A 16,163-nucleotide genomic window follows, 5' to 3' on the forward strand; every position below is an offset into this window, starting at 1 on the left:
GCTTTTCTCCTGGTAATGTCAGTTGAATTTTCAGACCCAGCCAGGAACCCTAACAGGGTGGAGGAAAATATCTTCCTCCCCTTCACTGTCCTCTTCCCCATGAAACAAAGGACCTTGTAAGTCTGTTCATTGCTGTAAACCAACACCTAAAACAATGCCTGTTTATGATGGGTACTTGCTGTTTTTTTTTTAATGAATGTGTGTTAATTCCACTAAAGACCAAATACCCAGACCAATGAGGGATACAAGAGTGAATCAAGGATCAAGCCTGCTCTCAAGGATCTTGCGGTCTACTGGAAAAGAAAACACATAGAGATAACCTGCTATTAGTTCTGGAGAGGGAAGAGCTGACATCTAGCTGTAGGAAATCAAGGCTGGCCTTGAGTAGGAGATTGTATTTAAGCTGAAAGCTGAAAGATAGGTATTTTGGTATTTTCTATTTCACTCAATGTTCTCTTTGTTCTGCTTTGTTAGATGAACTTGACATCTGACTGTTTAACTAACCCCCCTTTCAAAGCATGTTGGCACTGCACTTGGTTTTGAATGTTTCTATTGTTCTGTGAATTTGGGCTGAATTCATTTGGTCATTTGCAGGTAAAGGCGCCCATGTGCAAAAATGCATGTTTATGTACGAAACAGAAAGTAATACAGATTTTAGGCAATAAATTAGTTTGTTTAACTGAAACAAAATCTTCCTTGTAACTGCTTTTATAATTGAGCATATCTTAGCATTAGCATACAAATTAGCCCGTAGACATAGGCAAATAAAAATGCTAATAAAATGTAAAGATAAAATAGAAATTAATACTGAATTCAGTTAGGTTATTAATGCTAGACTACATTTCCATAATATAGATAAATATGGACATTTTTGTCCAAACATGAAAGATTTCGTTGATCAGAATTTTTGAAATTCAAGATAATTTTATTATATAACCCGTGGGAAGAAAAACAAGATGAATGTTCTTCTCTTATGCAGGGAAGGCAAAATATTTCTTCTGTCGGCATACTCTACTTCTCCCCAACCCTTCTGCCACCATTAATACTTGAGAACGACCTCATCTCAATAATGATTTGATTTACTAATACTAGAGATTCAAGCTTCCATGAAAGAAACTAGGGAGAATATAGAAATAGATGAAATCAAATACTTCTCCCTATGCGTGCCTTGCTTTGGTACCAAGCCATGCACAGCTCCAGGGGCACGATCCATGTGGACGCAGATCCACGTGGACGCAGATGTGAGTGATGGTCCCAGGGCTGTCAGCCCACAAACTCTACCACCATACAAGGCACATTGGATTGTACAGAGGAGTAAGCAAGCATGGGTCATTTCAGAAAAATTTATACCTGCCATTTATACCTGCCATTTTATTTATACCTGCCATTCTGAAGTTTTCAAAGTAGAAAGGTTTATTTAACTCTGGTTAGGAGCACTCTGCACGGTATCATAAAACAAAACCAATTCCCCACCTTGTCAGAAGGAATATATACTAGAAGCACATCAATGCATTCTCTTTGTGAAGGATGCTATGGATTGCTTACCTAAAAGCCAGTCTTCCCTTTGTATTTGCTAAGAGATATCCCCCACCCCCAAGTTCAGATACTGTGCAGCTGTGCAGTTTGTAAGACACTGGATATCCTTTTGAGCACGAGAGGGTAAAACTGGGTAAGGGTATTTCATTACTTTTTGCATCTTCTATGTAGGAAAGGGCATTTGAGCAATTTTACCCAATCAGCTGGAGGGAAAGACTAGCTCAGAGCCTTTGGGGAGAGGTTTCCTTGATTTCCCCACCCCCTCTCCAAATGGGGAAAGGAGACAACCACTTCCCTCCTTTCCGTCTTTAGACATTGTGATACTTGTATTGGCGTCTTTACAGCCATCTTGGAGCCTAACTTGTGTGGTATGCAGCGTCCTGAAACATATCTATATTTATCTTACGGATGGTTAGAAGTAGCTCAATGAAACCTTGGAGAACATCGAATTCAACTCCATCATTTATTTTTGTTAAACCAGTTTCCATATTATTTGGCTTACTAATACTCCGCAGTGCAAATCATAACTATTAGCACAACTATTAAGTTTAGGAAGCAGTGATCAACATAGATATAATTTGGTTAGGTGCCATTTTACAGGTAAACACTCATAATGTGACTCTTTTAATTATGCAGTAATTTCCAGAATAGTGTCCTACTAGAATTAAATCCCTGGCATCCGCAGCTTATTTCTAGAATATTTTCAAAATGGGACCTTGGCTGACTAAGATGGGTGAATTTAATACTTAGAGTGTTACAAATTGATGAACAATGCTTTTTTGCCTTGTCACAAAATAGCACACACTAATTTATTGAATGTTTGCTTTTATGCTAGACCATATGTTAAGCACTTCCTTGACTCAAATACCTCCATTCAGTTCTCACAACAACTCAGGTGAGATTGCTATTCTATCCCTTTCATGGATGAGGAAATGGAGTTTAGGATGGTTGAACAGTTCACTCAAGATTACAGGGCTAATAGAAAAACTGGGATTTGCATTCTGACTCCAGAGCTCAAGATCCTAATCACTGCAGTTTTCTGCCCAAGAGTCAAGATAACTCCTCCTTGTTTGAGGCATGTGGTACATACTGTTGCGTTCCTACTTGATACCTGTTCTTTCTCCTCTCAGACAGAACCTCTATTTTATTTGGGGTGACTCAGGATCAATTTAATGAATGGTGGCAATCTCATTTGCTTTTTGCCACTGGGCTGCAGTGGGCATGTGACCATTGTCTGGCTAATAAGGGAGATTCTACTGGTTGGGGTGGAAGGTGGAGTCTGGGAAAGGTTTTCTCCTTCATAAAAATGGGAGGAGCACTGCCTTTGCTTCCCTTCCTGCTTGTATAGTGACCTCTGAGGATGTCCTGTCTGGAGCTGTGGCAGCCATATTGCAATCAAGAGGTGATAAGCTTGGAGATAGAAGCCAACAGGCATAGGATGGCAGACAACAGGCACAAAAAAGAACTTGGGTCCTTAGTGACATGATTCTGCTTCTAAACGAACCAAGGCTACTTAACATTTGAACTTTGTGTTAAAGATAGAATAAATGATCTTATGCTTTAAGCTGTTAATTATTTTGTTCCTGCTAGCCAAATGTATCCTAATGGATACAATCTGGGTAGGAAAAGACATTTTCTCAGAGGTGCTATGAAAGTAGATAATGTGGAGGTTATCAAGATGTCACCCAGGAATCTGTTAGTATAGGTAATACTTCAGAAAAAAAACACTTCATCTTTGTCTCAGATATGGGTTTATCTGGGCAATCCACATGTCTGTGCGGGATATTTCCCCTTTTCTCTCCAGAGGCAGGGTTTCCTCTTCCCTGTGTGACTGACTGAGATGGATTGCAGCAAAGGATTCTCTTGCCCTTTGGCTTCTGGTTGGATTTGGCCACTGGGATGTACCAGCAGGAGAGTGGAAGAGGGAGGTGAGTGAGATATAAATCCCCAGCTTCCTCCTTGGGAAATTACTTAGGCTCACTGCATCCCTTGACTGAAGTTCATAGGCTCCTGTCTTGCTGCCTTTCTGGGGCTGAATTTTGGTTCCTTCCCCTTCTGCAGACCTAGGAGTTTATAGTCCTAGGGTTCCACACTACCCTTGTGGTTTCCTACAGGCTGCCCTCATTTTTGTAAAGTACCATTTGTTTCCTGCTAGGCTCTGCTGATGCAATGATGTGAACTAAATCACTGTAGTGGTTGAAACTTGGTCCACTCTATCTGATACATGATGAGATTCTGTGGAGTTATTCATAATGTAAATGAGGGCTTTCCTCAAACATTAAAAGGGAGACAGACGACTATATAATTAGGAGTCACTCTGCAAAAGTAAAATAAAGTATCATAGTTCAGAGACAAGTTTCTGCTTTGAGGACAAGAAATCAAAGAAGACTACCTGGAACAGATGGCATTTGGGCTGAGGATGGATAAGATTTTTTTATTATTATTATTTTTTTATTTATTTTTTTTTAAAGATTTTTTAAATTTATTTATTTGACAGACAGAGATCACAAGTAGGCAGAGAGGCAGGCAGAGAGAGAGAGATAGAGGGAAGCAGGCTCCCCGCCGAGCAGAGAGAGAGCCCGACGCGGGACTAGATCACAGGACCCTGAGATCACGACCCGAGCCCAAGGCAGCGGCTCAACCCACCGAGCCACCCAGGCGCCCCTGGATAAGATTTTTAAAAGACAAAAAGACTGGTGAGAGTGTGAGTCAAGTGAGGGAAGAGAGAATGCTCAAGAGTTTTCAAAAAAAAATCACTGCTGGAAGGGACCTAATATGTTCTTTCTTCAGGGTTAGTCCTCCCTCCATCTCCTTCACAGATGAATAAACTTGAAGCCCGAGATTTGGCCAAGGTCAAACAGTAAATAGGTAGCATGTAGATCTGCTAGTTCCCGGACTAGTGCTAATCCTCCACATCACCCTACCTCATCTCAGGCAGTCTGTGAACTTGTCAGACTCTCCCACTAGACTAGGACTTCTTGACAGCTGTTTTCTTCATCGTTGAACTCCAGTACCTAGCCCAATTTCCGAGATAAAGTCATCGTTAACATCACCAGCTAACAAAAGGTAAGCCCCCACCTTCTATAAGGCACTGTGCGGATATTTTATATGTACCTCATGAAACCTTCACAACAGCTTCGAGGGGTATAATTATCTCCACTTTCCAGCCAAAGATGCAGCGGCTCAGAGAGGTTGTCTTTGCCCCAGGTCACACAGCAGTATGCAGGACTCTCTTTTACCTTACATCATGGGCGTTCAGTAACATTTGTTGAATGAGTGAATGAACAAACAAGAAGCACCCAGAGTGCAGGTGATCGGTTGTGCTAGGCCACCCTGGAGACCCCGCCACCTCGGGCGATGGACTCTGCTCACCGTCTCCCCTCCAAAATACACCCTCTCTCGGAAGCGCCCCGTACGGGCTCTGGGGCTCCACCCCCTACTCCGCCCGGCTCTCCAGCCACGCCTCCACCTCGGGGTTCTCTCCCAGCTTCCCGTCCGAGTTTTCGCTTGGCTCCAGACGCCGCCAGGAGGGCCTCTCTCGGCCCTGCGATGTGTGGCCGGTTCCATTTCCCTGCCCCTCCCTTCGCCCTCCCTCACTCTTCAAACTTCTTTTTTCCACCCTCTTTAAACTTCACTCATCCTACTGCCCGCCTCCTCCACTCCCACCGACCAATCGGTGGTCCTCACTCTCGCCGAGGCTCCGCCCCCCTGCCCGCTGGGGGCCAATCCACGACAAGGGAGTCGAGCGCTGGGGCCCGTTCCCTAGCGCCTGGCCTGTGACGGCAGCGCGCCGGGCGCCGCGCGGCACGAGGGGGCGGGGCTCTGGGTGAGGGATGGGCGAGGGCGAGGGCGGGGGGGAAGGGAAGAGGGAGGCGGAGGAGGTTGCGGCGGGTTTGAAAGCGGCAGTTTCCTGGCAGCTTGGGCAGGCGTTTGTCTCCGCGCTCCAGCTCCGCAGCGGCCACAGTCGATCCTGCGACGGGTCTACGCGCGCTTCTGCGCACCCCTCGACGGATTTTTCCCGTTCCGGCTTTTGCCCGTTCACCTCCCCGCCCCCCTGCTTCTGCCTTTCCCGCCGCTTCGGCGCGGAGCCCGGGGGCCAGCCGGCGGCCGTGACCCCGCCCGAAACCCCTCTGGAGCCGCCCGGGGACAGTTCCCCTCTCCTTTCTTCAGCCTAGCCCGGGGTGGTCCTCGCTGAGCCCGGCAGCCCCGGGGAGCGCAGCCGGGAGGGGCGTCCGAGGGGCGTCTCGGGGCTTGGAGCAGCCCGGCCCCGGCGGGCTGCGGTCGGGGGGGGGGGCGCCAGAGCGGCGAGGCCCCCTCGCCGGGCTGCACGGGCCGCCGGGCCCCCAGGCTGAGAGGGGGCCGGAGCGGCGCCCCCGCCGCCCGCGCGGGGTCTCCCCCATGGTGCAGCGGGGTTCGGGATGTCGAAGACGTTGAAGAAGAAGAAGCACTGGCTCAGCAAGGTGCAGGAGTGCGCGGTGTCCTGGGCCGGGCCCCCGGGCGACTTGGGCGCCGAGATCCGGGGCGGCGCGGAGCGCGGCGAGTTCCCTTACCTGGGGCGGCTCCGGGAGGAGCCCGGCGGGGGCACCTGCTGCGTCGTCTCGGGCAAGGCGCCCAGCCCTGGGGATGTTCTGCTGGAGGTGAACGGGACGCCTGTCAGCGGGCTCACCAACCGGGACACCCTGGCTGTCATCCGCCACTTCCGAGAGCCCATCCGTCTCAAGACTGTGAAGCCAGGTATGCCGGCTCTGCCTTTTGTCTCGGGGTCTGGGGGCAAGTCGGGGTGGGCGTCCTGGGAGAGGCGTCCACTCCTTATTGCTTATCGCCCTGGGTAATCGTTTATTTCCAGGGTGCGCGGGACTCCCTGGCGGGGGGTGGGGAGTGCTGGTGATTCCCAATTTGCTGGTAGGAAAACTGAGCTCTGGCTGGCTGAGGCTGCTCTGCAGGCTGTCAAGTATTGCAGCCAGAAGCTGGGTTTCCTAAATCTGTAGCCCCGACTCCTACCGAGAGTTTCTGACCTGAGACGAAAAAAAGGGGGGGCAGCCTTTTCCGCTGCTCCCCTTTATGGAGAAGGTCCTCATGATAGTAGCGTATTCTTTGGAACAGTCTTATGCATTTTCTAATCGGGAATGAGGTCTTGTACTATTGAGGCACTTGGTGCCAAGGTTACCACCTAGTGTGCCTAAGAGGGCTTAGCGGCTTCAGTGTTTCTTGCACACCAGCAACACCTGGGAGCTGACAGCCTAACTCACTCAGTTCAGGTGGTTTCAGGTGGCTGGGTATGGCCGTACAGTACGTAATATGTGACCGATTAGAATGTTCTTGCGGGGAGCTGTTGAATAGTCTGGGCTTCGAAAGAACTAGGTGCCTCTTCGTAGTAAAATCTTTACTAAATCTTTGATTTCACACACGTTTTGTAGAAGTGGTGGGTAAAACGGACCCCCGTTGCCCTGGTGTCTTTTATGCAAGTCAGATCTACTGCAAAGCACGTTCCGTTTATGTTTGAAAGCATTGATCAGACTGCGTACAGTGAAATCTGATAGTATCCAATGGTCCTGATGTATTTGTTATCTACAGCATTGTTCAGCATTGGTTAGAATGTGGCTCTGTTTTCTGAGAGTCTTGTAGGAGAGAGAATTATGATCACAACGTTATTAGAAATCAAACTAGTTTCGTTATGTGTGCTCTACTGAATCTATAGTGCATCAGAATATAATGGGCTTTTTAATTGTGACTTCGGCTGGAGCGATCAGTCCATCCCTTCACTGCAAAATGCTAGAAAAATCGGGAGAAAAATTTAACATGTTCTCTCCCTCACATTGTTTTTTCTTTCTCAGCAGCTCACTTTGGAAATCTCTCTTTCATAGTCCATGGGCTTATTGGGAACTGATGGTTTGTGGTGCAATATACATATGTGTGAGTATTGTGGGTGTATATGCACACACTCACATGTCCCTGCAATCTTAAATTAAGATTTTCTTCATGTGGTCTGTTTCATCATACTCATTTTAAGCTTACAGTTTATGTAAGGGCTTCTTTTTTATTGCTAATTTAAAAAACTTTGGCAGACTTTAAACTTCATTTTCTGTATAGTTTCGCAAATTAAGAAATTCTTAACTCAAACTTTCAGAGCCATATGTGAAAGGTGGAGGAAAGGTTTTGGGGGCTGTAATTTAGTGAGTCAGGCACTGTCTGTAATATGCAAAATACTATATAATACATGGTTTACTAGTGTAGGTGCCATTTAGTTCAAATCCCATGAGTCAGGGAATAATGAGAACATCTGCATCATAGTGTTTTGTTTTGATTAGTTGGGGCCATAAATGAGAATGTAACTCTTATTTTCATAAATAGTTTAAGATTTAATAGATTGAGGAAGTCGATATATACTCAAAGTATTGTGATTCTTTTAGAAGACTGGGGAGATCTTTAATATTAGTCTGATGTGCATGTTATATATTTTCTCAATGTTTATATCAAATTTAAGAAAATAATTCAAAGTTTAGAGTGTATTCGGTAATATAGATTATCTGTGTTGAATAAAAATCATATGCCCTGGGATGTAGTTGACATTTTTATAGTAATAAAATTTTGCCCTCTTGACAACCACAGTTATTTTTCTACTTTAAATGTTAAACCAAAAAATAAAGAGGGGAATAATTTATATTAATGGGTTTAGCATATTTTCTGATCATTAATACTAAAAGTTCTGAATACTACACTTATTTTTTTAAAGATATGCTCTGCTTCAGTAATTTCTAAAGGGTACCACTATGTGTCATCTGAGATTCTTATTCTTTGTTTCTAAGTAAGTTGTAATTTAAAAATCTTAATTTCTCAAAGGATAGTATTCTTAGTTTTTAGTATCCTCATGTTAAGCATTACATGAAATGGCTTTCTTAAATGGCTTTGTTTAAACAACATTTGTTGTAAAATAGCAAGGTTTTTGCAGGCTAAGTGGAAGACTTCAAATATTAGAAATTAAGGAACTAGAAGAGTTTATTCCTAGAACTTTGGGTGTGATTACAAATCGCATAAATATTATCTCTGGAGGAGACAGGGGTTCCATACTGTTAGGCTTAAATTTGAAAAGTATGAAAATACTAAGTAAGGAAGTTTAAAAAGGAATTTGTGCTGCACATTGGGTTTTTTTTTTTTCCATTTAATCTAAACTTTGTGAGAGAAATGGATTTTCCATTTTAATAAGGAATTGTAAAGTGTACTTTGCACTGTCTCTTGTCTTGATTAGCAACTCTTTGTAAAACTATATTCATAACATCATCTAGAAACTAGTACAGTTCAAGAGTAAATTTAACATTTCTGTGAGATGTAATAATAGCGTGGAATGATCTCACATTCATCGTCTTCTGACAAAGTCCATGGCAAAAGGATGAGTATAGATCCTTCCTAGTTTTCTCCTTTTTGTCTTGTACATGCTAAGGGGAGCTCAGCCAAAACCAGTGTCAACACCTGGATGACTTAAGGAATTCTTTCTGGCAGTGACCATCTTCAGCTTTGAGTTGGGGCTTTAGTATTTTTTTTTTTTTTTCTCACTTGCAAATTCCATTAAAGATTATAATGGGGAAAAATCCCCTACTTTAAAATATGGTTCTTAATCCTAGGCTTTCTTGAGAGAATTAGGGAATTTCTTATTGGAATCTTATTCTTACTTAGTATTCACATAATATGCAGCAGTCAGTACATTCCTGCTTCGAGGACCGTCTTTAGTTTCACCTGTTCCTTGGCCCAGCTGGTCACCTATATCTTAATTACAGATCTTCTCTTTATTTCTTTTTTTTTCTTCTCTTCTCTCTCTCTCTCTTTTTAATTCTTGTCTGCAAGGAGAAAAGTTCTTAATTGAATTTGATCTTTGTAGTTTCACAGTAGGAAAGGAAGTTGAACTTTGGACCTCTGATGAAATTGTTACATGATCTAGTCCTGTGACCAGTCTTAGTTTCTTTGATTTTATTTCAGAGCATATTTTTAAGCAGTTTCTTTTCTGGCTAATGATAGAAATAGTCAGTTTTGTTCTACAATTCTCTGGATGATGAATGTTCGACTTTAATATTCAATTCATATACTTTTTTAAACACATATTTCAGTGGTTGCAAATTATGTGGACTTTATTCCGCAGGTTAAGTATTGATACATTAAGTACATGAAATCATTGTTTACTGCTTTATTATGCCCACAGTGCTTTCAGCTACCTTAGGTCTGCTACTGTATCTAGAGAGGAAAATCATGAGGAACAATGTTACTGTTTACACAAAAACTAGTTTGAAATAGATCTTGTTTAACGCCAATTAATTGTAGGTCAAAGTTTGCCATGGACTCTTGGAGACATTTGATTTATAGGGGAATTTTGTTAAAATGAGCACATTCCTAGAAATCCATTCCCCATTGGTGAAGACGCATTACTAGAAGCTTTTGAGTAAAGGTGTTTTGTTAGGCCAATAATGAATAACTTTATCCCTTTCTTTTAACTTTTGGGTCTTTTTGTCTTTTTGGTTTAATGGGTAATTTGGGACTTGTAAATTTTTTTTTAAAAGATTTTATTTATTTATTTGACAGAGAGAGATCACAAATAGGCAGAGAGGCAGGCAGAGAGAGAGGAGGAAGCAGGCTCCCTGCTGAGCAGAGAGCCCAATGCGTGGCTCGATCCCAGGACCCTGGAATCATGACCCGAGCTGAAGGCAGAGGCTTTAACCCACTGAGCCACCCAGGCGCCCCCGGACTTGTAAATTTTGTTTAGGTGGTTGTCATATTTGATGAAGGGAAGGGTGAAAGAAGTTAAAATTTAATTGCTAGCTTCCTAGGTTTCTAATACAAAAAACTTTTTTAACATAGAAGCCAGAGATTGGGTGAGGCAGCCTCTTTGTTAGGGAAAATAGTGGTAAATTTTGATAAACCTTAAACTGGAAACTTTACTGTCCTCTCAAAATTTGGTAGCAATTTTTTGGGTCTACAGTTGGTCTCAACTCAAGTAACTTCAGGTTTTGGACTTTATTCATTGACACCTTCAGTTCCTGTGAATAATGAGCTTATGTCATAGAAGCTGAAGAAACACTTAATAATTGGCCCTTTTCAGTTTTCAGATCATTTCTGTTTTATTCAGTTGAATGTTAAAACTGATTTTCATGGGACATAACTGTGTTCCTGGGGAATATAAATTGTTTTCCTCTGGAGGTTCTGGGAAGTACTTTATAAAACCTCTAAGAGACAAATTTCTGTGTGTGTGTATGTGTGTGTGTGTGTGTGTGTGTGTGTTTCTTGGTCTCTAATTTATTTAAATTGATGGTAAAACAAATGTACATTTGCTCCAGGATCCGACTTGTGAAGTCAGTGCATAATCTTCTCAGGTGAATAGTTTCATAAAATATCTTTACCATATAACCTCTAGGTGCTTTATAAATTTTGTGAGCACTTAGGATTTTGGGGAGTGTGTTGTCAGAGAATTTCATTTTTATGAACCACTTCCATATTTAATACCAATTCCAAACTCTACCAATTCTTAAGTCAGTTTTTGGTTGTTTGTGATATGATGAAGTGTAAGTATTTTGGTAATGAAGACCAGAACTGTGACCCTTTTAATTAAATAAGCAGTTCTGTCTCTCCTCTGAATTTTTGAGAAATAATTTCCTTGCAGTACTACATTTTGGCAGAGAGAATGAATGTCCTTTATTTAAAACTGCTCCTAAGGGTAAGATTTTTGGTGGCTCAGAGGCTAGTGTTATGAGAGATGTGTTTGTGCGGGAAGAGTTGTTCTTCTCCTTGAAAGTATGTTATTTAGAATGTTTCCCCCAAAAGGTGCTGATTTTACTTTATAAAGAGAAAAAGTTTGGTTCCTGGCACATGTTCATTCCCTTAGCAGCCGTTTGGGGGTGTACCCATGTGAGCTAGCTCTGGTGATATAAAAACAGATATAAAAATGAATCAGTAATGATCTCAATCTTCAAGAAGCTCACACTTTAATGGGAGCTTATGGTTTCATTGGTCAAGAAGACCTGTAGTATGGGTTTTACCTTTATCACTCTTCTCCTAGTACTTAAATAAAACTCTTTAGATAAGTTTGAGTATGAATTTTGGTGGAAGCTAGACTAATTAATTGGTTACCAAGCACATTGTTCTAAAAAGTGGTGTGGGGCTACATCTTAGGATTTGGGTTCTCAGGTCATTACAAAAAGAGGGAAATCAACTATAAACACAATTATCTTTTGAAAAGCCCTTAGTTAAATTGCCCTCAAAATACAATCTGTGTTTTAGTCACAGTGTATTTTTTAAAAATTGTATTTGTAGGGGCACCTGGGTGGCTCAGTGGGTTAAGCCGCTGCCTTTGGCTCAGGTCATGATCTCAGGGTCCTGGGATCGAGTCCCGCATCAGGCTGTCTGCTCAGCAGGGAGCCTCCTTCCTCTCTCTCTCACTGCCTGCCTCTCTGCCTACTTGTGATTTCTCTCTGTCAAATAAATAAATAAAATCTTTAAAAAAAATTGTATTATACCATTTGTAGGACCAGAACTTCTTGCCTCTTCTCACCCTGCCCTCCTCCCGCCCCTGCCATGTTGGAACCAATTGCTGTGTTTTGGCTGAACACTAAGTGAAATAGTTTTGCTTGCATTAAAGAGTTAGGTTTTTTGTTTTTGTTTTAGTTTTTTTCCTTTAATAAAACCCATCTTTTAATTTTAAAAAATTACCCTTATCTGGGTGTGCATAGTGAATTTGTAGAAGTTAAATGTGCCCATGAGGTGAAAGAAAGCTTTCATTGCTTTTGTGTCTTGGTAGGGTCCTTGCCTTGTGCCCTGATTTTCTGCTTTGGCTAGCAGAGGAGAGAACTGTGAAGAATTTTGAATTTACCCTGGCTTTGAGAGATGGATAAGTGCTGGTTGAGTGAAATTTGTATCCTCTCAGTAGTATGTAGGAAGCAGAGGAAGAGACAGACATGGGACAAGGATGTTCAATACAGACAGGTCTTCAGTATAACCCATCTCAGTCATGTATGTGTATGTGGGTAAAACCTTATTTTGTGTAAATGCACAAAATCTGCATTATAGAATAATTGGAAAATGGAGAATCATATTGTTTAAATATATAGGTAGTTCTAATATGAATCACCTAGAAATAATGCTGGTAAAGTGCTTATGGCCATTTCCACCTTCACCCTTATTCAACTCATAATGTATTGAGTATTTTTATTTAACCCATAATGTAGCTGAAATATTACTGGTAGTACTTTGCTTTATGGTTATAGGCTTTCTTGTGTTGCCTTGGAAGCCTAGCCAATTTTATAGGAAAATGCAATTTGCTAATCTAGTAAAAAGAGAACTGGAAATAGATTTCCACCTTAACTCCCCCTTCTCTTTTGTTAGAGTCACAGTTGACTGGCTTCCAGAGAAAAGGGTAGCACCATTATATTTCCATCCCCACCCCCCCTACCCCCCAACCTTAGCAGTGTGTCCTAACACAATTGCTCCACAGTGTTCCCAGGAGCGGTTCTGCTTCCCCCCAACCCCCCGAATTTCAGTCATTGCCTCATGGCCAGGGGAACATGGATTACATTTTGAGCACCATAATTTGACTTGTGACATAACTAAATAGCTGAGAAAAGACAGATGGTGCTCATAAATTGGAAGGTACCTTGTTTTAGTAACACACTGGAGATAGTTTCAGAGACTTAGGAATATAGAGGGTTAAACTTTTTGCTATAATGTGTTTGGAGTTTAGGTTTTTTTTTTTTTTAAAGATTTTATTTATTTATTTGAGAGACAGCATGAGAGGGGAGAAGGTCAGAGGGAGAAGCAGACTCCCCACGGAGCTGGGAGCCTGATGCAGGACTCGATCCCTGGACTCCGGGATCATGACCTGAACCAAAGGCAGATGCTTAACCAGTTGAGCCCCCCAGGTGCCCTGGAGTGTAGGGTTTTTAAAAAATATTATGGAATGCAAATTGGAAAAAAGTTTTGCTTCAAATTTGTTAAAATTAGCATCTATTCTATTTGGAGGCAGTCCTGGTCTCGGGTATACATTATGAACAGTACCTGATCTACTTAATTAAAACTTTTTAGCATCTTAGGTTCTTTGCTTTTTTTTTTTTTTTTTTTTTAGATAATTTTAAATACATAATTATTTTTCTTGCTTCCAGGGAGTTTGTGAGTGGGTACCCCGTTTCTCATTGTTGTACTGATTGGGAATTATATGTGACTATGAAAAATATTTTTGTTTTCCTTTTAAAGAATTTATTTTAGAGAGACAGAGTGAGTGGGGGCGGGGGCTGGGGCGGAGCAGAAGCAGATGGAAAGGGAGAGAGAAAATCTCAAGCAGACTCCTCCCCGACATGGAGCTCAGTCTCACAATCCTGAGACTGGGACCTGAGCCAAAATCGAGTTGGACCCTTCACCAATGGAGCCACCCAGGTGTCCCAGCAAAAATGGGGTTATTTACATACACATGATGACATTAAACAGAAATAGTTTTATGGAATGAAAATACTCTGAAAGGGAGGAGAGAAAAGGAAGTATTTATTAATAAATGCTTTATTTCTGACTTTCATCAAATAGAATTATGCGAACTTGGCTTTTTTTTCCCCTCTAATAAAATAACTTAAAAAAAGTCCCTTTTAATGGAGTAGCCCCAGAGATCTATTACTCTTTGGATGTGGTTATCCAGTTTGCAACAGGTATTTGGTGATATGTAGGTCAGATCTCATCAGGAAGGGGTAAAAAAATCCCAATTCATATGTCTGTTTCTGTGTTTGTTAGGATTCCATAGCAAGTGACAGAAACTACTGAGGTTAATTTAGGCTAGAAAGTTTATTGGCTTACACACATGAAAACCCACGCCTAGAGCTGTAGCAGCTAAATTCATGCTCTTAAGTGATGGTTATTGGGACTATCTCTTGGCCCTTTTCCTCAGACTTGGCTTCTTTTTCAGCTCACCTCTCAGTAAGCTTCAGCAAGAAAGGTGGCTCTGAACCACCCACCCCCCAAGTCATATGGAGTCCTTAAAGCTTCTCATCTTTGTTCTGGAGTCCAATAATGAATTTCATGCAGGGACTCTGTGCCCATCTCTTGGACCAGTTGTAGAGAGAGGGCAGCCGGGTACTGTGATTGGCCAGGCCTGCATGAAACGTCTACTCTTGCTGTTGAGTATAGAAAGCACAGTGTGATTAATAACTGTCCTAGAACTCCAGGAGATAAGGGATGGGTATTTCCTCAAAAGATGGGATGATGGGGAGGCAATACTACAGGAAATGGCCTCTTTTGAAACATTTACTCTCTCCTACTTTGAAACCACCAACAGTATACAGTTGTCATAAAGCTTATTATTTTTTAAAAACCAGATATTGACTATAGACCAAAACTGAGACACTGATTTTATTCAAATAGTTTACTTAAATATTATAATTTTGAAGTTTTTAACCTAAAAGCTGCTTTTATTTAAATGCTTTCTCTTTTAAGATATCAACATCTCAGGGTGCCTGGGTGGCTCAGTTGGTTAAGCATCTGACTCTTGATTTCTGCTCAGGTCATGATCTCAGGGTCCTGGGATTGAGCCCTATGTTGGGCTCTTTACCCAGTGGGGAGTCTGCTTGAGATTCTGTTTCCCATTCCTTCTACCCCTCCCCTCCTCCCCTGCACATGTGTGTGTACATGCTCTCTCTCTCAAATAAATAAATCTTAAAAGAGTTCAACATCTCAGTTTTTTAATATGTGCAATTAAAAGGTAGGTACTGCTTGTACTTTTTCAATTTTTTAAAACGTCAGGATTCTCTAAGTCAGTGCTGCTTATTCTTAGGTGGATAGGATGCTTTGGAGGATCATTTAATTATCTTTGCCATTGAGAAAATGATTGTTAATCTGTTTGATGTGATTTTTTGAACTTAATATTATATCATTTTGAAGATGAAATTATAAAATAATTGCTTTCCAGGATGTTTTGCTATTCATTCATTCATTCATTTTAAATAGGCTCCATGCCCATTGTGGAGCCTGATGCAGGGCTTGAACTCATGATCCGGAGATCAAGACCTGAGATAAGATCAAGAGTCTGAGGCTTAACTCAGCCACCCAGGGGCCTCCAGGATGTTTTGCTTTTAAGACAGTGGTCTTTTTAAATATAAACTGAAGCTGCATTTTTATTGTATTATTTCTAAGCATTCTCTAATAATACCTTTAAACCATGATCTCATAGAAGTCAAACATAAACTACTTCACTGATTCTTTGAAACACTGCTTAAGTGTGTAATGTAGTAGCTGTTTAATCATCTAAAAAGTTATTTGGCAGACACTGTAGGATAAAATCTGACCACCTTTGTTTTTTCCTGCCTCCACTGGAGGAAGGTACTTAGAGTTGGCAGGTTGAAAGAGACGGGTGGGTACACTGAATATCTTTTCCCACTTTTTTATATTCTTGATTACCAGATGAATATCTTTAACTCCAATACCATGAAAACAATTTAAAATCAACCTTCAGTTTATGTATAACATGCACGGTAGGAATTCTGAAGTTTGGCTTAGTGTTGTCTGGTTGTATCTTTAGTGAGTTTTTTTTTTTTTTTTAAAGATTTTATTTTATTTATTTGACAGAGAGAGATCACAAGCAGGCAAAGAGAGAGAGAGGAGGAAGCAGGCTCCCT

The 16,163-nt window shown here is 41.7% G+C and overlaps 1 protein-coding gene across 3 annotated transcripts in view; it reads left to right on the top strand.

Annotated features, from left to right (window-relative positions):
* Positions 1 to 5,886: 5,886 nt before the first annotated feature.
* MAGI3 (membrane associated guanylate kinase, WW and PDZ domain containing 3) overlaps positions 5,887 to 16,163 on the top strand; it is a 245,123-nt gene continuing 234,846 nt past the window's right edge. For 2 of the 3 annotated variants that reach the window (XM_044238942.1, XM_044238941.1), the window contains exon 1: positions 5,887 to 6,270. In XM_044238942.1, coding sequence (XP_044094877.1) covers positions 5,955 to 6,270 — 316 coding nt within the window. In that variant the 5' untranslated portion in view covers positions 5,887 to 5,954. The remainder of the gene's footprint in view (positions 6,271 to 16,163) is intronic. The other variant, XM_044238940.1, reaches the window with a different exon arrangement.

Source organism: Neovison vison, chromosome 2 (assembly GCF_020171115.1).
Source record: "Neovison vison isolate M4711 chromosome 2, ASM_NN_V1, whole genome shotgun sequence".
Classification (NCBI taxonomy): domain Eukaryota; kingdom Metazoa; phylum Chordata; class Mammalia; order Carnivora; family Mustelidae; genus Neogale; species Neogale vison.